Source organism: Solanum verrucosum, unplaced genomic scaffold (genome assembly GCF_900185275.1).
Source record: "Solanum verrucosum unplaced genomic scaffold, falcon-dt-bn FXZP01000138.1, whole genome shotgun sequence".
Classification (NCBI taxonomy): Eukaryota; Viridiplantae; Streptophyta; class Magnoliopsida; order Solanales; family Solanaceae; genus Solanum; species Solanum verrucosum.
This window is the reverse complement of record NW_026020134.1, coordinates 1,303,096-1,325,280: the sequence shown is the minus strand read 5'-3', so window position 1 is coordinate 1,325,280 and position 22,185 is coordinate 1,303,096. Positions and strand designations below refer to the sequence as shown.

Sequence of the window (22,185 nt, the reverse complement as noted above, 5' to 3'; positions counted from 1 at the left end):
CTAATACAAATGCAATCTGTTAGTGAAAAACTTACAAGATAACAAAAAATTACAATATTACAATCTTCAGGTTGAGGCGCGGATATCTCGCTCTCTTTAAGGAGATTCAAGCCAACTGCAACAAATGTTCTTCACTGGTCCAGCAGTAGTCCTCTTGACTTGTCCCCTCCAGGATACAACAGCCTTCACAAAGTATAAATCAACAACTCTGGACAAGAGTTGAATCCAAAGCTCCACAAAAGAAACACCTCCCTTCACACTAATAAGAACTCTCTTTTTGACAAACTTTATGCACTCTATATTTTCTTGTCACTAAACCAAATAAAGATCACCACTATTTATACTAGAAGAAGTCTTTCTAGCAATGAATAGGAAGATAATGATGTAGTAACATAGGTTACAAGGATAATGAAGGAACTAAGAATGGAAGAATGAGAGGGTTAACCAAAGCCTCTAACGTGCATTGGTACAACGGCCAACTTTCCAACGTTCACAGAAACGTACATCACAAAGGCTAATGCAATAATGCCTTTGGTTATTAATTATCCACTAAGGCACAAATGTTTATCCATTGCAAGCACAAATATATCTTACCTATGTCATGTGTCACTAATCCAAATAGGAGCTTGGGGAAAATGGAGAGAAGAGAAATGGAGAGGAGCCGGATCCGTCCAAATGGGACTCGTTTATTGTTTGGATCACGATCCCTTTGTTGACTAGAGTTATTGTTTTGTTAAATAAATACTCACTTTCATTCATGTCTCTTAATAATAATTAAAAAAAAAATCTCTCTATCCCAATTTATATGACTTATTTACTTTTTTAGTTAGAATAACATATTTATATCATTCATTTTAGATCACAAGTTTTAAAAATCTTCCTTTTTTTTTCAAACTCCGTGTGGAATCAAACTATCTCAAATAAAATTGGACGGAAGGAGTAATAAATAATTATTAATGACCAATCAAATGGTGAGCAGAGAGTGCGCAAAGTTTGATCGATCCTCTACTATGAGTGGTGTTCTTTATGCGTATTATGAAATGAAAGCGAAATCTCTCCGAAATGACTAATAAGATAAAATAAGTTGACTATGTCATAACCTCACTTTTATTAAGGAAGCACCAAGGTAACTCCAGCAATTTAACCCAAAAAAAAAAAAATGAGTTCACGAGAGATGTCCATGGATACAATTATGGAAGATGAAGATTCCTTTGTTTCTAATACAAATGCAATCTGTTAGTGAAAAACTTACAAGATAACAAAAAATTACAATATTACAATCTTCAGGTTGAGGCGCGGATATCTCGCTCTCTTTAAGGAGATTCAAGCCAACTGCAACAAATGTTCTTCACTGGTCCAGCAGTAGTCCTCTTGACTTGTCCCCTCCAGGATACAACAGCCTTCACAAAGTATAAATCAACAACTCTGGACAAGAGTTGAGTCCAAAGCTCCACAAAAGAAACACCTCCCTTCACACTAATAAGAACTCTCTTTTTGACAAACTTTATGCACTCTATATTTTCTTGTCACTAAACCAAATAAAGATCACCACTATTTATACTAGAAGAAGTCTTTCTAGCAATGAATAGGAAGATAATGATGTAGTAACATAGGTTACAAGGATAATGAAGGAACTAAGAATGGAAGAATGAGAGGGTTAACCAAAGCCTCTAACGTGCATTGGTACAACGGCCAACTTTCCAACGTTCACAGAAACGTACATCACAAAGGCTAATGCAATAATGCCTTTGGTTATTAATTATCCACTAAGGCACAAATGTTTATCCATTGCAAGCACAAATATATCTTACCTATGTCATGTGTCACTAATCCAAATAGGAGCTTGGGGAAAATGGAGAGAAGAGAAATGGAGAGGAGCCGGATCCGTCCAAATGGGACTCGTCTATTGTTTGGATCACGATCCCTTTGTTGACTAGAGTTATTGTTTTGTTAAATAAATACTCACTTTCATTCATGTCTCTTAATAATAATTAAAAAAAAATCTCTCTATCCCAATTTATATGACTTATTTACTTTTTTAGTTAGAATAACATATTTATATCATTCATTTTAGATCACAAGTTTTAAAAATCTTCCTTTTTTTTTCAAACTCCGTGTGGAATCAAACTATCTCAAATAAAATTGGACGGAAGGAGTAATAAATAATTATTAATGACCAATCAAATGGTGAGCAGAGAGTGCGCAAAGTTTGATCGATCCTCTACTATGAGTGGTGTTCTTTATGCGTATTATGAAATGAAAGCGAAATCTCTCCGAAATGACTAATAAGATAAAATAAGTTGACTATGTCATGACCTCACTTTTATTAAGGAAGCACCAAGGTAACTCCAGCAATTTAACCCAAAAAAAAAAAAATGAGTTCACGAGAGATGTCCATGGATACAATTATGGAAGATGAAGATTCCTTTGTTTCTAATACAAATGCAATCTGTTAGTGAAAAACTTACAAGATAACAAAAAATTACAATATTACAATCTTCAGGTTGAGGCGCGGATATCTCGCTCTCTTTAAGGAGATTCAAGCCAACTGCAACAAATGTTCTTCACTGGTCCAGCAGTAGTCCTCTTGACTTGTCCCCTCCAGGATACAACAGCCTTCACAAAGTATAAATCAACAACTCTGGACAAGAGTTGAGTCCAAAGCTCCACAAAAGAAACACCTCCCTTCAACTAATAAGAACTCTCTTTTTGACAAACTTTATGCACTCTATATTTTCTTGTCACTAAACCAAATAAAGATCACCACTATTTATACTAGAAGAAGTCTTTCTAGCAATGAATAGGAAGATAATGATGTAGTAACATAGGTTACAAGGATAATGAAGGAATTAAGAATGGAAGAATGAGAGGGGTAACCAAAGCCTCTAACGTGCATTGGTACAACGGCCAACTTTCCAACGTTCACAGAAACGTACATCACAAAGGCTAATGCAATAATGCCTTTGGTTATTAATTATCCACTAAGGCACAAATGTTTATCCATTGCAAGCACAAATATATCTTACCTATGTCATGTGTCACTAATCCAAATAGGAGCTTGGGGAAAATGGAGAGAAGAGAAATGGAGAGGAGCCGGATCCGTCCAAATGGGACTCGTCTATTGTTTGGATCACGATCCCTTTGTTGACTAGAGTTATTGTTTTGTTAAATAAATACTCACTTTCATTCAAGTCTCTTAATAATAATTAAAAAAAAATCTCTCTATCCCAATTTATATGACTTATTTTCTTTTTTAGTTAGAATAACATATTTATATCATTCATTTTAGATCACAAGTTTTAAAAATCTTCCTTTTTTTTTCAAACTCCGTGTGGAATCAAACTATCTCAAATAAAATTGGACGGAAGGAGTAATAAATAATTATTAATGACCAATCAAATGGTGAGCAGAGAGTGCGCAAAGTTTGATCGATCCTCTACTTTAGCGATCTTCAAGCATTGATGTTGAATATTAGACCCAGTAATGTGGAAGCAATGGCTTTGAACTCTGTTTTCCATTCCAGGAGCAATTGAGAAAGTGTTGGATTTAATAAAACAAATAGAGCCGAAGATTGTGGCCATGGCCTAACAAGAAGCGAATCACAATGGGAGTGTCTTTAAATACATAATTAACGAAGCATGGCTTTACAATTCAACAATGTTCGATTTGCTGGAGAACTCAGAGTGGACTAAGCGCAGCACTCTAGGCTTGAAGATTGCGGGGCAGTACCTAGGGCGGGAAATCTATAACTTGGTGGCTTGCGAAGGGACTAAGCGAGTTGTGAGACACGAGACGCTGAGTCAATGGTGAGTGAGATTTAACTCTGCAGCGTTCAACCTGGGTTCAAATATGTACAGACACGCAAACTTGTTATTGGCCTTAATATGGAGAAGGATATAGAGTAGAAGTGAAAGATGGGTGTCTTATGTTGAGTTGGCATAGTCGCCCGCTCATCACCACATCTACTGGCGCGGCTATGTCGCCATGTCTAGGGAGTCAGTCAATGGGTGAGGTTGCTCTGCAGCTGTCCTGGAAAATCCTGCTACTCTGAGGAGGTTTCTTTGCAGTTGTCCTGCATCATCCAATACGTAGTTTTATATGTTACTCTTCTTTTACTGTTTACAGGTACTGTCTTAGATGTATCAGACAGTCCAATTTGATAACATTTGTGAGATGGTTCTTTTCTTCGACCTCACTGTTATAAGTTATTGAGAGGATCTCTGCAGTAGAAATTAAATTTGATAACGTGAAGTGCACAATCTTCTGAAAATAGTCTCTTTACCTCCACGAGATAGGGGTAAGGTTTGCGTACACTCTATCCTCCCCAGACCTGCGTATGGGACTACATTAGATTTGTTGTTGTTGTTGAGGGTAGCACCTGGATGTTCCTCCTTAATGTCATATTCAGAACTTGTAATATAATTGTCTGTGTTGTAACACTCTTTTCTGTATATATAAAAGTTGTCTTCTCTTATTCTCTATAAAAGTTTCCTCCTTAATGCACCCGATTATACTTTTCTTTTGTTATTCTCTATAGGATCGCTTGTCACATTTGGCTGAATCCCTTAACAACGCAAGGACAATGATCTATCCCTTGCGAAGGAGGGATGCCTCCTCACATATGGCAGTGGTAGTAGAGAAGGAGCACAAGAGACTTCTTACACAAAAATCCATAATTGAGAAACGAAAAGAAGAGCATTAATCTGCTTCCCTCATTCATAGGCTTGGGACTAAGGTTGTCGACAACTACCATAAGTGAAATGTTAAACTAGCTTACTTGTTACACGTGCAAAGGTTCAACTAAATTTTAATAGACGTTTTCACAGTCATTACAAGGTCAATTGAGAACCGAAAAGAGCAAAAAACTAAAATTTTACCGAAAAGAGCAAAAAACTAAAATTTTAGATACATTTAAAACATAAGTAACCTAACATAAAGCAACATACACAGATAGACTATAAATTGGGAACAGAACCAGATAAGCTTAAAGCTACTACCTTCTACAACAGTTTCACAACATATGAATGCAAACAACTTGCTGGATTTCCAATTACTCTATTCTACTTATCAATAATCTTTTGAGATGCATTTATCAGATTGTTGCTGAAATCCCAAAGATTCCTAGCTAACACTTCGTCTCGTGCAAGCTTGCTTGGCTTATACTCGTTGCAATCAGAAAAGTACTTTCCAGTCACTCCCTTTAAACTTGGATGGAGGGCGACGTAGCAAGTTGTAGCTGCCCCCTGGAAAATAAATCAGTTTAGTAATTAATCAGCGTTTATCAGCTTTCAAATGTAATGAGAAACTGTCAACGTATGTTGCTCAGGCTCTTTAAAAAAATGTACTCTCGGGTTTGTGTAGGATCCTCTAAAGGCTATATACTTGGAGGGTCCGAGCGATATAGTTGTTACCTGAGGGACATTCTTCCACAGTAAACAAGTGAAAACCCTTAAGATTCCTGCCAATTAAAAGAAAAATATTCCAATTAAAACTCGGAAATTCCTCGAGCTAATCTTTTGTATGAGGGTTATATGTAGCGTACTCATCAAAAAGGCTGAATGTCTCATGAGATTCGTCATTATCAGACCCGGATGAACTGAATTGACAGTGATATTTGCTCCCTCTTCCTGCATTTCACGACAGAATTGCATTTCTAACACCCTTCGAGTATCTTTTTTTATAAATGTCGTTCTTTAATTTGTCTCAAATGAAGTTAATGAAATAGAAAGTAACACATTAGCTTAAATATTCATCCAGGGGCAGGACAGCTAGTAGTAACTAGTATGCAGACTTAGCCAATTACCTGCAAGCGGCGAGATAGCTCATTGGCATGTAGTAGGTTGGCTAATTTGGATTGTCCATAGGCCACTTTGTCTTGATAACTGATCAGTGAAACGAATAATCACAATGTAGAAATCGATTCCACAACGTACTATCGCTATATAACTTTGTGAATTAAGGTTACCTGTTTTTGTCGTTGATATTGTGGAATCGTATTCCTTCACTAGGGCAAACTAGGTGAGCTACTGATGACAAATTCACAATTCTACCTTCAATACCAGTAGATTTTGCTGTTTCCTTCATTTTGTCTAGAAGAAGGTTAGTCAAGTAGAAATGACCTGAAAATTTCCCCCAAAAAAGAAACAGAATCAAATCAGCCACATCCATGAGAGAAATGATCTATCCGAAATCTTGATATTAAAAATTACGCGTTATACCAAGATGATTTGTAGCAAATTGCATCTCTATTCCATCCTCGGAAAGCTGAAATGGACAGAACATGATACCTGCATTGTTTCTGTTTTCGCAAAGTATGTTCAAAAACAACACGGTACACGTGACTCCTATTAGATGCAAAATCCAACAATATATCAATGAACGAAGATCGAGTCAATTACATTAAGATGTTGAGAGGAAGGTTAAGTGCTAAGAAGTTATCTGCAAATGCCTTGACCGATTTCAATGAGCTGAGGTCGAGTTTCAGAATATCAATACGTGCAGTTCTGTTTTCGTTCAAAATGCGTTGTTTTGCTTCATTTGCAGCCTCCATATTTCTTGCAGCAACAATAACATGGGCTTTCCTCAGAGCTAAAACTCGTGTTGTCTCCAAACCAATGCCGCTTGCACCTCCTGTGGACAAAATGTATTATTGTATAAATACAAATTACTTCAAACTTACCAGAAGCACCGCACAATCTATAATCATCAACAGGATAAGACAAGTACCCCTAGACCCCTAGACTATGATCGAAATCTCAGAGACACAACTTAACTAAACTAAGGTCCTATTATCATCCCGAACTCAATTTTTTGTAATTTTGCACACTTTTTTAGCATACGTGGCATCTCCCACGCACCTCAACTACATGGAGTCACAGAGTGTGCCATGTAAGCCAAAAGGTGTATAAAATTATAAAAATATGAGTTCAGGGGTAATACAAACTTAGTTTAGTTAAGGTATGTCTCTGAGATTTCAGTCATAGTCTAGGGGCTATTTGTGCCTTATCCCCATCATCAACAGTATAAGGCTACTTGTGCCTTATCCCCATCATCAACTGTATAAATATTTTTGAGATAATATTTTATGTTTATTTATCAAACATAAAACACAAAAAAAAATATGATACATCACTTATTTTTCTTTTAAAAATAATTTCAAAATGATTTTCAGGCAAATATTCTGCTTCATACCAAGCACACACTAAAAGTTGCCTTTTTCTCCTAAATTTTCCTCTTGCCTCCACATATATGATATATCAAATATCCTTAAGGTGTTTAGGAAGGGAAATATAGTTCTAAAGGTTGTACAAGTAGGAAAAAATTACCTCCTCGTAGTGGTAAGTAACGCGAAACGAATTTAATCGATGCCCATGCAAATAGCAGATACAAAAAGTAGGAAATAATCGACACATGGTTCGAATTTTGTCCGGTGTCAATATGGATCCCAAATATCAAGTAAAAAAAAAAGAACAAACAATTGACACGTGGTAAGCTATTTGTACAATTGCTATTATTATTATCACGGAGCAAACAGAAAATCAAGAGAGTGAATAACAAATGATTCTCCAAATTCAAAGAGTAGAGCAATCGTGCCCTACTCAAGCGAGTGTTCTTCCGACACACCTAAATTGGTCGGCAAAGCCTAATTATCTCATGTGATATGTTTAAAATCATATAATTAAACGTCATTTTGATATATTAGATACTCTTTCGTCCACTTTTATTTGTCATGTTGTGTTTTTTAAAAGTCAATTTGACTAATTTTCAAGATTAAATTAGATTACATTAATTCGATATGTTTTTTTAAAAAAATAGATATTCAAAAATTATACGAAAAAATACTATAAATTGCAATTTTTTTCTTATCAAATATGATGAAAAAATATATCGTAATTTTTGTAGTTTGACTCTAAAATAGGAAACTATGACAATTAAAAGTGGACAGAGATAGTATGTCATTAGTTTAAGATAACAAGATTCAAAATTCTTCTTTATTTTTAAAAAATTGAGTTCGATCAAACTAAGATAAACAAATTGAAACGAAGAAGGTCGTAAAACCTGTAATAATAATCGTGAGAGCGGCAGCATCAACACCATGAGTAACCTCCTCAGCAGTTGAAGCTGATCCAAATCCACTTGCTCCTCTTATGCCTGTTATCAATCTCAACATTTCTTTTTCCTTAATTAAGAAGATAGAAAAATTGTGTGTGTGTGTTTTTTTTTTCTACGAAGGGAAACTATGAAATAAAGATTCTAAGTATTTGTAATGTGAAATGATCAGAAAGTAGAACCTCTATATATATATAAAAAAAAAAAAGGAAAATAATTTATTTTAAATATATAAAAGATAAAAATGGCAAAAATGAAGAATGACGTGGCGGTGGGATATGCAGAGATAGAGAAAAAATACAAAAAATGGTAAAGTAAGATATTGGGAGATTGTTGGTAGTTAATTTGTTAGACAAAACGACATATGCACGCATTCAATGTTCCAATCGGCTACTCTCCTTTAATTTACCCTTTACTAACTTTTCAACTGTATTTCCATATTTAGGTTTGAAGAAGAAGAGTAATTAAGTGATTAAATTGAGTTGCGGAAAATATTAGTAGCTCAGTTGGTTGACTATTTGAAATTTTATTTTGTTAGTGAGGTATTGAAAGTTATGGCTTCAGATGAATCTATGGTTATAAAGTTGTTGGTATTTGTCTGAGTTTTTTACCATAATTAGGTTCATAAAGTCTTCATATTTACTTAGTCTTTTTCTTGTAGGAAAAAGTTTAAGATTCTATAAATAGAGGTTCGTTCCTTGTAACTTAATCAGCATTCACAATGTAGTCTAGGAGCTTTGAGAGTTTTGGTTAGGGGGGGAATTTCTGGGACACAATAAAAGGTAAGACCTAAAAAGAGAAATGAGCTTAGCACAACATACTCAGCTGTTATAGTCCATTAGAGTGTTTGAAATCCCTGAATCCTGACTCTGTACGGAGCAGTAGGCTTGAGTTATAGTCCTTATCCCGTACTACTTGTCTGGAGTAGGAAAGAGTGTGATCTCAGTTTCCTAGCAAGTCAAAGGGAGACCACGTCAAACTCCTCAATCAATATCAACAAGATGTCGTGACCGCTTCGCGATTCTGATTCTCAATTTGGTTTTCTGTTCTGGAACCGCGAGGCCAGAGTGGGCTCAGCGGTCAGCCTCCATTCGCTCAGGAGGGGAATACCCGGTTCATCGGAACTTCAACCAGAAGAGGTAGGCTCGGGTTCCTGGTATAGGTATAAGAAAGCCAGTAGAGCTAAATAGAGGTAGACTGTACTTCTATGCGTACTGAGCTGAGGTCCTCCCCGCAGGGATAAACTATCTTTGCTGATACGTTATCATTTGTGTAAACCTCCTTGTATTCCAAGTGAATTGGTTGATGTTATTTCTCTCTATATTTTGTATTTCATGTTTATATAGTGGGTTGCTCATCTCCTTTGTGAACGTAGGTCAATTGACTGAACCACGTTAAATTTCTGTGTCTTTTGATATATTTCTCGTTTATCTTCTTACTCATGGTCTTTCGAGGTTTGATTTGCTAGCTTCCACATTACACCTAATTATTTTGGATCTAACAAAAGTTGCATTTGTGCTCCTTTATGTTAGGGTAATAGTTCGACTAAATCGACTCCTCTCAATTAATATTTATTTTGTTTTTACTACACTATTGTCGTGCATAAAAGTATACAATAATTAAAAAGAAGAAGCAGCAGCAAATTCAAAGAACATATTGTTAAACCAAATCTAGTTAAATAGCAAACTAATTGGATGCAGTAACACGATAGTAATCTCTCAAAAAAGAAAATAAGGTCAATTCAAATTGACAGGTAAAAGTCAACTAAATCAACGATCAAGACAATTAACTTTAAAATGCAAAAGAAAATAGGGTTTGTATTTAAAATCTAAAGCCATCGTGATATAATTAAAAATAAAAAGATAGTTTTAGTATAATTCTATTCAATTTATGATTTAACGATTAACTAAAATCTTAAAATGAGAAGCCAATCAAAGCAAATTCAAAGAACATATTGTTAAACCAAATCTAGTTAAATAGCAAACTAATTGGATGCAGTAACACGATAGTAATCTCTCAAAAAAAAAATAAGGTCAATTCAAATTGACAGGTAAAAGTCAACCAAATCAACGATCAATACAATTAACTTTAAAATGCAAAAGAAAATAGGGTTTGTATTTAAAATCTAAAGCCATCGTGATATAATTAAGAATAAAAAGATAGTTTTAGTATAATTCTATTCAATTTATGATTTAACGATTAACTAAAATCTTAAAATGAGAAGCCAATCAATGGCCCGATTAAAAAAATTACCAAACCTTTTAAATGTTGTTAATTTAATAACTCAATACTAATAAATCAATCATAGAATTCACTGTCATTAAAAAAATAATTAATTATAGTTTATTTTTCAATTAGACGTACTAATTTAACTGGTTTTTACGCACACTTAAAATAGTTTAAGTTCATACATTTATTGAACCTTACCCTCTTTTACGGTGGAATAGACTTTCTCATCCTTTAATAAAAGAGTAAGACCAAACAAATAATTATTGAAGCCACGTTTACAGCGTTTACATCTAAATAATGGGTTTTATCAATCATACATATTTACTTTGAGCAACAATAAAAAACATGATAGATATGTTAGCGTACCGTTTAAATTCTGATTTTTTGTCGGTAGCTAAATTAAACTAAATCATAGTCAGATTTTTTTCTCAAGCTAATACCAAATCAAACAAAAATAACAACAACATATCTAGTGAAATTCCACAATAGGGTACGCAGATTTTACCACTATTTGGTGAAGGTAGAGTGTATGCAGACCTTATATGCATTTCATTTTAAAATGACATACTTTGCTCAGAAACAATATATTTGAGTTCAAATCATATATTTTCTTCAATAATAAACTTGTAAGATACTAACAACACACTACTTTTCTTTTTTTATAAACTTGTTGAAGTAATAATGGTGTAATAAGTCCTTTGGTGCTGGAATTGCAAATATTGGTTGGACACCCAAAAGTAGAAAGGTCTAGCACATACACTTGTTGAAGTCATAATGAAAACACAAAAAAGTTTATGTTACACATCGAGTATAGGAAAATTTCACATCATAATTATGCCACCTTTAATAATTATAACATCTAAAACTATTTTATTTACAAGATAATATATTATATGTATCATTACTTTTAATCAAATCTCAAATCCACCACAACAAAATAATCCTAGTAAAGTAATGTTTATTAAATTTGGCTTTAAGTAAAAAAATTGGCTGTATAAATTCAAACTAAAATTATTGTCATTTTATGCAAATATCTTGAAAAATGAAATTGTTGGACATAAAACTTTTGCGAAATTGAATAATTTTTTTGTCATTATCACTCAAACCAATAAATAGAGATATTAATAAGCAAATTAAATAGTTAATTAGTAACAATAATACAACTAACTTTATTAGAAATATTGACCTAGTTTTGATAATATAGATCACAATAAAACATACACAGAAAAAGACAACGTTCCATCCATTTGGTTTAACTGGATTTTCAGTTTGGACTCCTTTTGTTATTTGTAGTATTTTATATTATTTTTTAATTGATTTTTTATCACAACTCGGCCTAGTTCAGCCTGCTTAAGCCTCATGGGTTATTAAGACTAACTCGGATTGAATTTAAAAGTCATGTTTTTAAATGAGCTTCAAAAATCATAACTCAACCTTATTAAATCATGAACTAAAGTTAGACTAACTTAACAGACTAAGTTCATATTGACGACTCTAACTTCCAACTTCCAGCATCCCGACTTTGTCCAACTAGCTAGTTGGTCTTCACGGGAGGTAAATAGAACATGTTGACCAAATACACACATTGTATATAGATAGGGGTTGGATATAATTAGTGGCGGAGTCAAAAATTTTATAAAGGGTGTTTAGAAATATCACAATAAAAGCTCTTTTCAGAAAAGTAAAACTAGTGAGATTCAAACATGTGAGTACTACCTCATTCCAAGCATCTGAAACTAATGGGCTTCAAGAGTTTGTTATGTTATAAAGGATGTCCAAAATATGTTATTTAATCATTTCGTATATCATTTTACTTGTATATTATGGTATTTTTTTTCCGATGAATTAAACACCCTAACCACCATGTAGCTATGTCACTGGATATAATGCAGAGAGACTTTGCATAGATAATATATCAAGAACTTAGTAAGTAAAATAATCATAATAAAATTTCAAAATTCATAAATTAAAAATTCTGACTCCGCTTCTGCTCGCGAATTATAAAATATCATGTTAACACTATCTAATAGGAGTAGACAAGATTTTTTTTTTTTCCTTGCTTTGTTATGTATATGTTTTTTCCCTCTCCTACAACTTACAAGGATACAACAAGTTGCATCCTTTTTCTATTTCTCATAGCTTTTGGCAGAAGTGTTCACGGTTTAATTAGAAATTTATTTAAACTAAAAGTTCTATATATCAATTCGACTAAAGAAATTGATTTTTATTTAGTTTTGACTTGGATTTTAAATTTTAGAAAATCAATAACATTTTGTTTGGTTTGGTTTTGTTAAAAATAAATCGACGAAAAAATCAAACAATATTTTAATTTAAAAATTAATATACATATATCTTATAATTATATATTATGCAATGTATTGATTTTTATAAATATTTTTATTTTTTTTCATGAAAAAATTACTTATATCTAATAAACTTTATGCCTTAAGCTCATTTCTTAAAAGACACTTATGAATCTAAACTTATTTATTCAAACAAAAAGATTATGAGATTTATCTATATTATTTCCGTACGTACGTTTGGCAACTCAAATGTTAGAATAGGGATATGTGTAAGACTTACACACTGTATGGATTATTGTTACCCATTGTTTCATAATGTACTGTATTGTATTGTACTCTATTGTACTGTACTGTATGGTAGATACAATGTTTGGCTATACTGTATTGTTTGTTGTTGTTTAATAACATTTTTATTGTTTGGTTTGACATATTGTAATTTATAAATTTACTAAAATATCCTTAATTATTCTAGGGTAGGAGGTTTGACTACAATTAAATAATATATGGTAAAGGGTGAAAAAGTATTATGAAATATTATGCCATGATATAATTGAAAAAATAAATTGAGTAACAATGAGAACACACCAAATCGGTTGTTCCATAAAATGGGGATTTTCATTGTTACGTAACAACAAAATTTAATAATACAATACATTTTAAGTAACAATCAAAACAAACATTGTAGGTATGGTAACGATACAATACAATACAATGGGTAACGATGATCCAAGCAGAGTATAGAAAACCTAATATTGTTGAGGAACTCATGTACGTCTGTTTGACGATTTCAAATGTTAGAGTGGCATATTCATGAAACTTAGAGAACTTAATATTGAGGAACTCCTATATTTGTTCGTCAATTCAAATGTTAGAGTACGGATATTTATGAGACTTAGAGAACCTAATATTAAAGAACTCCTACGTTTATTTGACAGTTCAGATGTTAGAGTGGGATATTTGTGAAACTTAGAGAACCTAATATTGAGGAACTCCTACGTTTGTTTGTTAATTCAAATGTTAGAGTAGGAATATTATTTGTTAGACTTAGAGAATCTAATGTTGAGAAACTCATGTACGTTTGTTTGGCGATTCAAATGAAAATAATACGCATAAGTATCATCAAATCAATTTTTGGGGGAAAATTTGGCAAATAGTACTGACTTTGTCCATATAATTTGTCATTATTTGACAAATATTTTTGGCAAATATCCCAAATTCCCAAAAACTAGTTTTTTTTAGTATTTGGGTCAAATCTCATTATTTGGGATCTTTTAAAAATTGAAATTTTACGTCAAACTTTTATCTTTTACAAAAACACCCTCTATAGTAGTTGTTTGCATTGTATTGCATAATTTTTTACGTGAACACCAAAGTAGTGATGAAATATTCAATGAATATGAAAGTGATGATATGGTTGTTGATGAACAATTGACTCAGGGTAACAAAGTCATGTGTTTTGTCTACTTCACGATGTATGGAATGATGCTTGTTGCACTCACTCCAAACTACCACATTGCTCCAGTGTCATGGACACTACTTGTTATTTGTTGCAACGAAGATCCAATTGATTTGTAATACAAACTTATGGTTAGTTTTGATAGTTTTTAAAACCTACGGGTATAAATCATATTTTTCTAAAAAAGTGAAATATGTTTCCCAAATACTATGACCAAACACATGGTGAAATTTCACCCAAATCTTCATCCAAATAATATTTGCCAAGAATATTTGGAAATCTATAACCAAACTCTAGGTTAGAGACATTACGCTTCAAATTACATTTAATTAACAAAGATCAATGGAGTAATTGGGCAATGAAGGCATTTATGTATCATGAATGAGTATTTATGGAACACAAATGGGTTAAGTCATAGAGTATAATAAGTCAATAAATAAAATAAAAACACATTTTTTTTGTTTTTCATTTGGTCCTCAAATAAGTAAATATTTGACACAAACCCTTCCTTAAACCTATGGCTCATGCAACATTTAATAGACATGTGAGCAAAAATCAGTCAGGTCGATAATGTTTCTTATGATATCATAGTTTCATTATCGTTGAGGTTGAGGCATTCAATCTATTAGTGTAATGTTCAAAGTGGTCCTGCCCATTTCTGTTTAATTAATTGTCAAGAAGAAACTACAAGATGAGTTCTTTTATTGAAAAGAAAAATATGCAAAATATTGATTTAACTCTCTAGACATATATAATAATATAAGTAGACATACTTTTTTTCATCAAATTTTCAATCAAAGATCAACGTACTTCATATATTATTGCCAAATATATATATCAAAAAAGTTGAGAACGAAATTTTTAGAGCATACGGGATGAACAATCCAAAGCGTATGTATGCATGGATCATTTTTGTGGTGTACCGGATGAATAACTTTAGATATAAAATGCACATGGAATGAACGACTCACTTATCGAGACATTACTTTTATGAGAATTAAATCATTTATGATTGCTGCTTGGGATTATTTTTTAGGTAGTCTTACTTTGATTTGAGTCCAATGATGCTGTCTTAAAATATTTGTTAGGCTTTAATTCATTTGAACCATGTATCACAAACTTAATTGTGATTATTACTTACGAGAAATTGACAAAAAGTCATCCATCAAATTAATAACCTCTAAATATTTTTGTATATGCATAAAATATACATTTTTATACATTACCTAATCTTTTTTTATATCGATCAGACAAATATGTAACTATCTACTCTATTACTTTTTGTTTACCATCATGAGCCAAAAGAGAAACAAAATCAAAAAGGTTTTCTTAGAATGCTCAAACATACATAACAACAATAAATGTAATTAACTCATTTAAACACAATTTTCCAATTATGACATAAACTTATTTGTATGAAGCTAGTATATATATAGGTACAACTCAAATCACAGTTACACAATAATTTCAATGGTTGTTTTGGCTAAACATTTTTGCTTAAGCTAAGCAATATTAATCTAAAGAACCACAAATTGAAGTGAGAATACATATTATTTAAATATGGTTAAGTAATGAATTAATGAAGTATATATAATATACATAGCATTCATCTCTCCGACTCTCTGGTGTAAATTAAACATGCTAGCTAGGTAAGTATTCATTCAATTATACTTAGGGTAAGTTATCTACATCATACCTCTCGAAATATGGTCCTTTTCAAATCTTACTAACGCGGTATACTTGGTACATCGGACTGCCTCTTGTTTGATAATAAGGAGCTATTTATGTTTGTTTTTTCCTAGTTGAGTAGCTATATTATTAATCGTTTATTCGTTTAATTTCTAACAGTTTAGTTGTGCGTCATTATGATCATTATTTCAGATAGCTAGAATTTATTTTACGTAAAAGCACACTCATATAAACACGTTTTTATTGCATTATTTGTAACATTAAGTAATTTATTCACGATTTATATTATAGTATGATCATGTGCTTAACTGATGGTTAATCAATGTCTTATTATAGTACTCTACTGTAATGTTTTTTTTTTTTTTACTTTGGTATAATCATATAGTATTATCCCTTTAAATATAATGGGGAGTATTTTATGTACTACAAAAACAATCTATTATTGTAATAATGCTTCCGACATGTAGAGCTATCAAAATCGAGTGGCCAAAAACTTGTTTAGTAGAAAAATGAATTTGAATTTGTTTGAAAGAGGTGTACAACAATATAATTAATCTCCAATTAATATAAAAAAATCTTGATTTAGTGGTTGAAGCAGAAAATAATAAATGAAATAACGAACAAAGAAATACTAAATAGTAATCAAAAAATTAAATAACGAAAAAGAGAAATTAAATTCTTATTAACAAGTATTACAAAAGAATAATATTTTTGATCTACATCTTGATCCATTCTTTATTTGCCACATATTTAGTCAAATAATCTTTGCTCAATTCGTAAGAGTATAGCTATATATGTCGGACCAATCGTTTGTAGTTATATTGATCCAAGATGATCAGTTGAATACCTTTCGATAAAAATATATTATACAAAAAGAAAATGGCGTCGCCCGGGTTCGAACCGGAGACCTTCAGTGTGTTAGACTGACGTGATAACCAACTACACCACGACACCCTATGCTTTCCAGAATAAGAAAAAACATATAAAATGATAAAATATGTGTAAGAATCTTTACCTATAATGCCATACAGCTATTAGTTAATTGAAGATCTTTTCTCTTTCGATTCTGGGGCTAAAACCCTTTTTCCCCAATTTCAGAACCCTTCAGATACTCATCCAGATCTCAATCTTCATACAGTTTGTTGTACAAATTATGTCAAATCTGGATGTATCTCTCGATGATTTGATCAAAAGGAACAAAAGTTCCACTAGTCGGAACCCTAGACCCAGAACAACCGGATCTGGATCCGGATCCGGGCCCGGATTCGACTCTGGTCCAGGTCCAAGGCGTCGCTTCCCTAACCGTGCCTCCAACCGGCCGGCGCCATATTCTGTAGGAATCCTTTGTTTAATGTTCCCATTTTGTTAATTGTATTTTGTTTGTGAATATTTTAGGTTTAAGTAATTTTTACAGGTTCATGCACCGGAGTCTACATGGGACCATGATATGTTTGCGGAGCATGCCCCGTCGTCTGCCCGGGGACCTGGGGTGTCCGGGATTGAGACCGGTATTAAGCTCCTCATTTCCAATTTGGATTATGGGGTTTCAAATGAAGATATCAAGGTGATAGTTAAAAGCTTGCCTTTTTGGCCCTTGGGGGTCTTAATTGTTCAATTATGTTGGTAGTGTTGTTAAGTTGCTAGTGCTACTTATTTAGGAAAATGTTGAAAAAGCATTAAATGTAATTAGCTTTAAACACTGTTCCTGTGTCATTTGAACTTGTTAAATGATACTGAACTTTGACTTAAGGGATAACTCTTTGTGCTCATTATTAAGAAATGGGAATGCACACCAGTAGGTTGCTGATATCTCACATTGGTATTGCCTCATGTTAGTACATAAATGAGCTATAACTGTACCCTGTAAATTACACCCTTACCCTGGAATGAGCTTACAACAACAACAACAACAACAACAACATACCCAGTGAAATCCCACAAAGTGGGGTCTGGGGAGGGTAGAGTGTACGCAGACCTTACCACTACCTCGTGGAGGTAGAGAGGCTGTTTCCGGTGGACCCTGGAATGAGCTTAATGATGTTAAATATGTTTTCAGTGACAAGAATAGAGTTCCAGACCCTTTGTGTGAGGGTATAGTATGATGTAGCAACAGCCAAATTGCATTGCATAAAGTCATGTAGTTAGCCTTCTGTTGTTGCAATGACATGAACTTAATGTAGAAATTTGTAGTTGCCAAAAAAGGGGGGAAATGCAAAAAGAACAAGAAATGCTGAGTTCGATTATACAAAGAAAAGATTGATATTTTTTCCCTGGATGTTACAACATGGCAGGTATATGCGTCTAGCTATTGTCAAGTTAATTGAAGAGTTTAACCATGATAAAGAACGATAGATGTATGCATCCCTTTGTGTCTTCTACTTCTATCTAGTGATAGTTTTGTGTCTGCTTGAGTATTGTCAGAGACCCTTTCTGCTCTTTATAGTTTTGGGTAATTGATCTCCACGTCATAAGTCGTCAAATGGCATTCTCTGGCTATATCCCCTTCCTAATGAAAAGAATGAAAGCATGAAATCTAATGCCTTCCTTGTGGTGTTTTTATAGGAGCTTTTCTCAGAAGCTGGTGATATAAAGCGTTACTCAATTCATTATGACAAGAGCGGAAGATCAAAGGTATTTGTATTGCTGTGTGCAATTTGGCAAGATTAAGTTGCTTCAGGAGTTCCCATAAATCCCTATAGTAACAAAAGATTATCTTATATAGGGAACTGCGGAAGTAATCTTTTCACGTCGAAGGGATGCAGAGGCAGCCATTAAGAGATACAACAATGTTCAGCTAGATGGGAAGCCCATGAAAATTGAGTTTGCTGGAACAAATATTGCTCCTCCAGCTCTTCCTCCCATCAGAAATCGTTTATATGGAAATCCAAATCCTGCTCCAAGAAGGTATTTTTCTGTTGTTGGTGGATCTATATCTTCCACTTCTCATCCAAAATCTGTTGGGGATTTCTCAGACTACTGCACGCAGTGTGGACTCAATATGTTGAGCTTCACTCGCTTGGCACCACTATATCCAACATTTTTCCTTTTATCAAATATTTTAATTTACTAAGTGTATAAAATGGAAGATAAGTTATTGAAAAAAATGAAATACTGAAGTTTGTGATTACAGTTTCTTGTACTGTATGCTAAGAGGAATGCATCATTTGTGTGAATTAACTCCTTATATGGTTGCTATGTAATGTCAGGTGTTAATTCTCTCTCCCTTTTTTTTTTTTTTTTGAGATTGTAACATATTTGTGTGTATATATATCAGTTGCACAACGCCTGTGCAACAACCATAACTATAGTGTGTTAAAACAAAGAAGCAGCCAACCGCAGTTCATCTCACAAGGCTTCTAGAACATCAAAAAATGATTCTATGTTTACACCATAAGTAAAACAAAAAGACATTTCGTCTTGATTTTTTTGGTGAAAGCTGTATAAATTTTCAAAATATCTTGAGTTCCTCTCTCCCACTTGTCCCCAGATACTAGAGGGGTACAATTTTGCATCTCTTTCTGTACCTTGAGTTCGTCTCTTACCAACTTGTCCCCCATATACTAGATGGGTACAATTTTGCATCTCCTTCTGGCTTGACTGTCTTCACTCAATGCTACAGCAATCTAAGACTTGAGTAATTTTCCTTGGCATAACCCAAATGATTCCCCTCAAATTAATGAATATCCTCCGTAAGCAAACAGCAACTTCATAGTGCAAAAGAGATGGTTGATTGTCTCTGATTCCTTCCCATATAGGTGACATCTAGAACATAGTTGAATTCCCCTTTTCATTAGATTGCCCCAAGTTAAAATTGCTTCTTTTGCTACTAGCCATATAAAACAGGCTACCTTATTGTTTCCAGGGCCAACAACTAAGCTGATTGCTTGCTTGATTCAAAACCTTGTATGTTGTTGTAATAGTGAATTTTCCATTACTATGCCCCTGCCACCATAATCTATTTTTAGAACTGTTTGCCCTCTTGAATTATTCCCGAGTATGGTAAAATCTCATCAATCTGTCTCTCATTCTACAATCTTCTGAAGGTACAACAGCAGCCTTGGTTCAACCAAACATCACCAATGATTGCCTCTTTTTGGTTGTTTGGATTGAAAATATCTGGATATAACTACTTTAGAGAATCATTACCCAACCAATTGTCTCCACAAAAAGAAGTTTTCATCCTATTCCCAACTTTAATATCAACTCTGGTTTTGAGATTGGGCTACATGTTACTGATGAACTTCCACAGGCATACCACATAACGAGAGGTGGTAGATTTTGTTGTCCAAGGATCTCCGTTGTCATATTTTTCCTGGATGATTTTGTTCCACGGTGGTTGACCCTCCTTAACCATTACATAAGTTGGCAATGATTGTGCTTTCTCGGGTTTCTGATCCCTATCCTCCTTCCTTTTACTGTCTGATAATGTTCTCCATTTGACAAATAGTTGTCTCCTTGTTCGGAGGAACTTCCTTCTCAAGCCATAAATTATCTTTTACTGTAAGAAAAAGATTGTGTGAAGTTCGCGGTATTTCTTTTACTGCAGACAATTTTATATAATCGCTCTTTCTGGGATCCTTCAATTTTCTTATCTTAAATATCTGGTATTGTTTGCGTTCTGTGTCTACCGGCATGTAATTCATCACGATGACTTCTAATGAATTATGTTAAAAATGGATGCTGCTTAGTACGCAAGGACAGTCTGAGATATCCTTATATTCTACCTCCCTCTTTTCTTTATTCAGGATAAGCTCATGCATGTTTTTTGTTTCAGTAGACATTATTTTATATCATATAGATCACATTCAAATAATGTTACTAGAGTGTCTGTTTCCCTTCATCTTGGATGCTTCTTGAAACTTCTTACAATTTTGAAACTCTAAGTTGACTTAATACCATAACAAATAAAAAGTTGCTACCTGATATATGGTCAAACAATGAGATACAATCTTCACAAAGTAAACAGTTAGAAGAGTGTCCTAGTGTTGGGAAATGTCCATACCTATAGTTGGTAAAAGAGCATTCAAGCTTTTATGTATTATATGTTTCGTACTAAAAAATTGTGTTTTTTGAAGAATGAGGGAAGTTCAAGTGTCATTGCACTCATAATGTTTTGATGTAATTTGGTGTGTTGATTTACTCAAAGTGAGATGAAAAATTTATATTGGCACTAGATGAGATTAAAATTTAAATGAAGTAACATGGTTGATGAGGTTCCATTTAACAAACCTCAAGTTGTTTGGCACATAAGTGTAGTTGTTGGTATTAATGTGTAAAGAAAATTTGATGTGGCAAAGTTTTCTCATCCTGTTGTTTAGAATTAAAATGATGGTATTTTCCAGACATGTGGCAACTGGTGGATGTACACCATATCAGTGAAGCTTGTTTTAGTTTGATAAGGATATTACTTTTGGTCTTCTTTCTACAGTTTCAGCTATTCTCATGTGTGGATATTATGTCCTCATCGTGAATAACATTTGTAACTTTATCTTGAAATAATTTGACAGTCAACAAAGAGGTGGTGGATTTAGACGTCCTCGAGGTGGTGGTAGAGGAAGCATGAGAAAGGATGGTGGAAGGGGCAGAGGTCGTGGTGAGAACGTTTCTGCAGAAGATCTTGATGCTGAATTGGAGAAGTATCATGCAGAAGCCATGCAGACAAACTAACATTCAGACATGCTTGATGAGATACTTGTGTAGTAACATGTGCAAGCATCCACAGGATCAAAGGTTATTCTTTTCATGAATTAAACGATTCTTGAAGTCTGATACGGATTCTGGGGAAAAGACTGAAAGGTGCAGAGCCTATGTACTGCTGGAAAATCTTAAAACTTGTATGTTAAGAGTGTGCTTGGTATTATTGCCACATTTTCTTCACATTTGATGGTGTAGAACACTTGCCTTGTAGCTTTCCCTTGTGTTTAGCTTTATGTAAAACTAATCGCGGTGAAATTCCTTACTTTCACAAATCGATTGCTAGAGTAGTTCTGAAATCATGGTTGGTGTTGGTTTATCTTTTGATTATATCCCAGAGCTACCGAGTCTGGTTGAACGCCCCGATGCAAGGTAAGTGAAACACTGAAACCTATTTCAGGTGTCATTGTAACTTTTGCAGCTGCTGGACAGGTCCTAGTCATCTTTTCTGCTGCCATAGGTATAGTTCTAACCAATGTGGAAGCTACTATGTGAAATTGGTGTCTGCAGAAATTTCAAGTTGGTGAGAGGTCCGGACCCAATTTTTCCTGATCCTTCGAGAAAAAGATTCATTTCCAACAAGCCTTACGATGAGCTCTAGAAACTTTGAATGCACTTCTCATTTAGTTCCATTTGTATACGTGGTGATAATATGCAAAACAAAATCAAATATTAGTATGGTAACATTATATCTGTATGGGTCGC

The 22,185-nt window shown here is 33.6% G+C and overlaps 3 protein-coding genes and 1 non-coding gene across 4 annotated transcripts in view; 2 read left to right on the top strand and 2 right to left on the bottom strand.

Annotated features, from left to right (window-relative positions):
* Nucleotides 1-22,185, top strand: part of LOC125827370 (actin-75) — a 130,305-nt gene that overhangs the window by 21,334 nt on the left and 86,786 nt on the right. The gene's annotated exons all lie outside the window — the stretch shown is intronic.
* Nucleotides 5,036-8,170, bottom strand: LOC125827471 (short-chain dehydrogenase TIC 32 B, chloroplastic-like). The gene is made up of 8 exons (XM_049506784.1): nucleotides 8,059-8,170; nucleotides 6,399-6,642; nucleotides 6,219-6,298; nucleotides 5,966-6,119; nucleotides 5,804-5,882; nucleotides 5,543-5,627; nucleotides 5,412-5,458; nucleotides 5,036-5,243 (listed from the first exon to the last, which is right to left on the bottom strand). The coding sequence occupies exons 1-8, from the start codon at nucleotides 8,168-8,170 to the stop codon at nucleotides 5,061-5,063; spliced, it is 984 nt and encodes a 327-aa protein (XP_049362741.1). The 3' UTR covers nucleotides 5,036-5,060.
* Nucleotides 16,667-16,740, bottom strand: TRNAV-AAC (transfer RNA valine (anticodon AAC)). Its single transcript has one exon. It is a non-coding gene; the product is annotated as a tRNA-Val (tRNA).
* Nucleotides 16,833-21,779, top strand: LOC125827401 (THO complex subunit 4A-like). Its single transcript, XM_049506716.1, has 5 exons — nucleotides 16,833-17,119; nucleotides 17,201-17,350; nucleotides 18,349-18,417; nucleotides 18,509-18,690; nucleotides 21,294-21,779. Exons 1-5 carry the CDS (start codon nucleotides 16,940-16,942, stop codon nucleotides 21,451-21,453), a joined length of 741 nt encoding a protein of 246 aa, XP_049362673.1. The 5' UTR covers nucleotides 16,833-16,939; the 3' UTR covers nucleotides 21,454-21,779.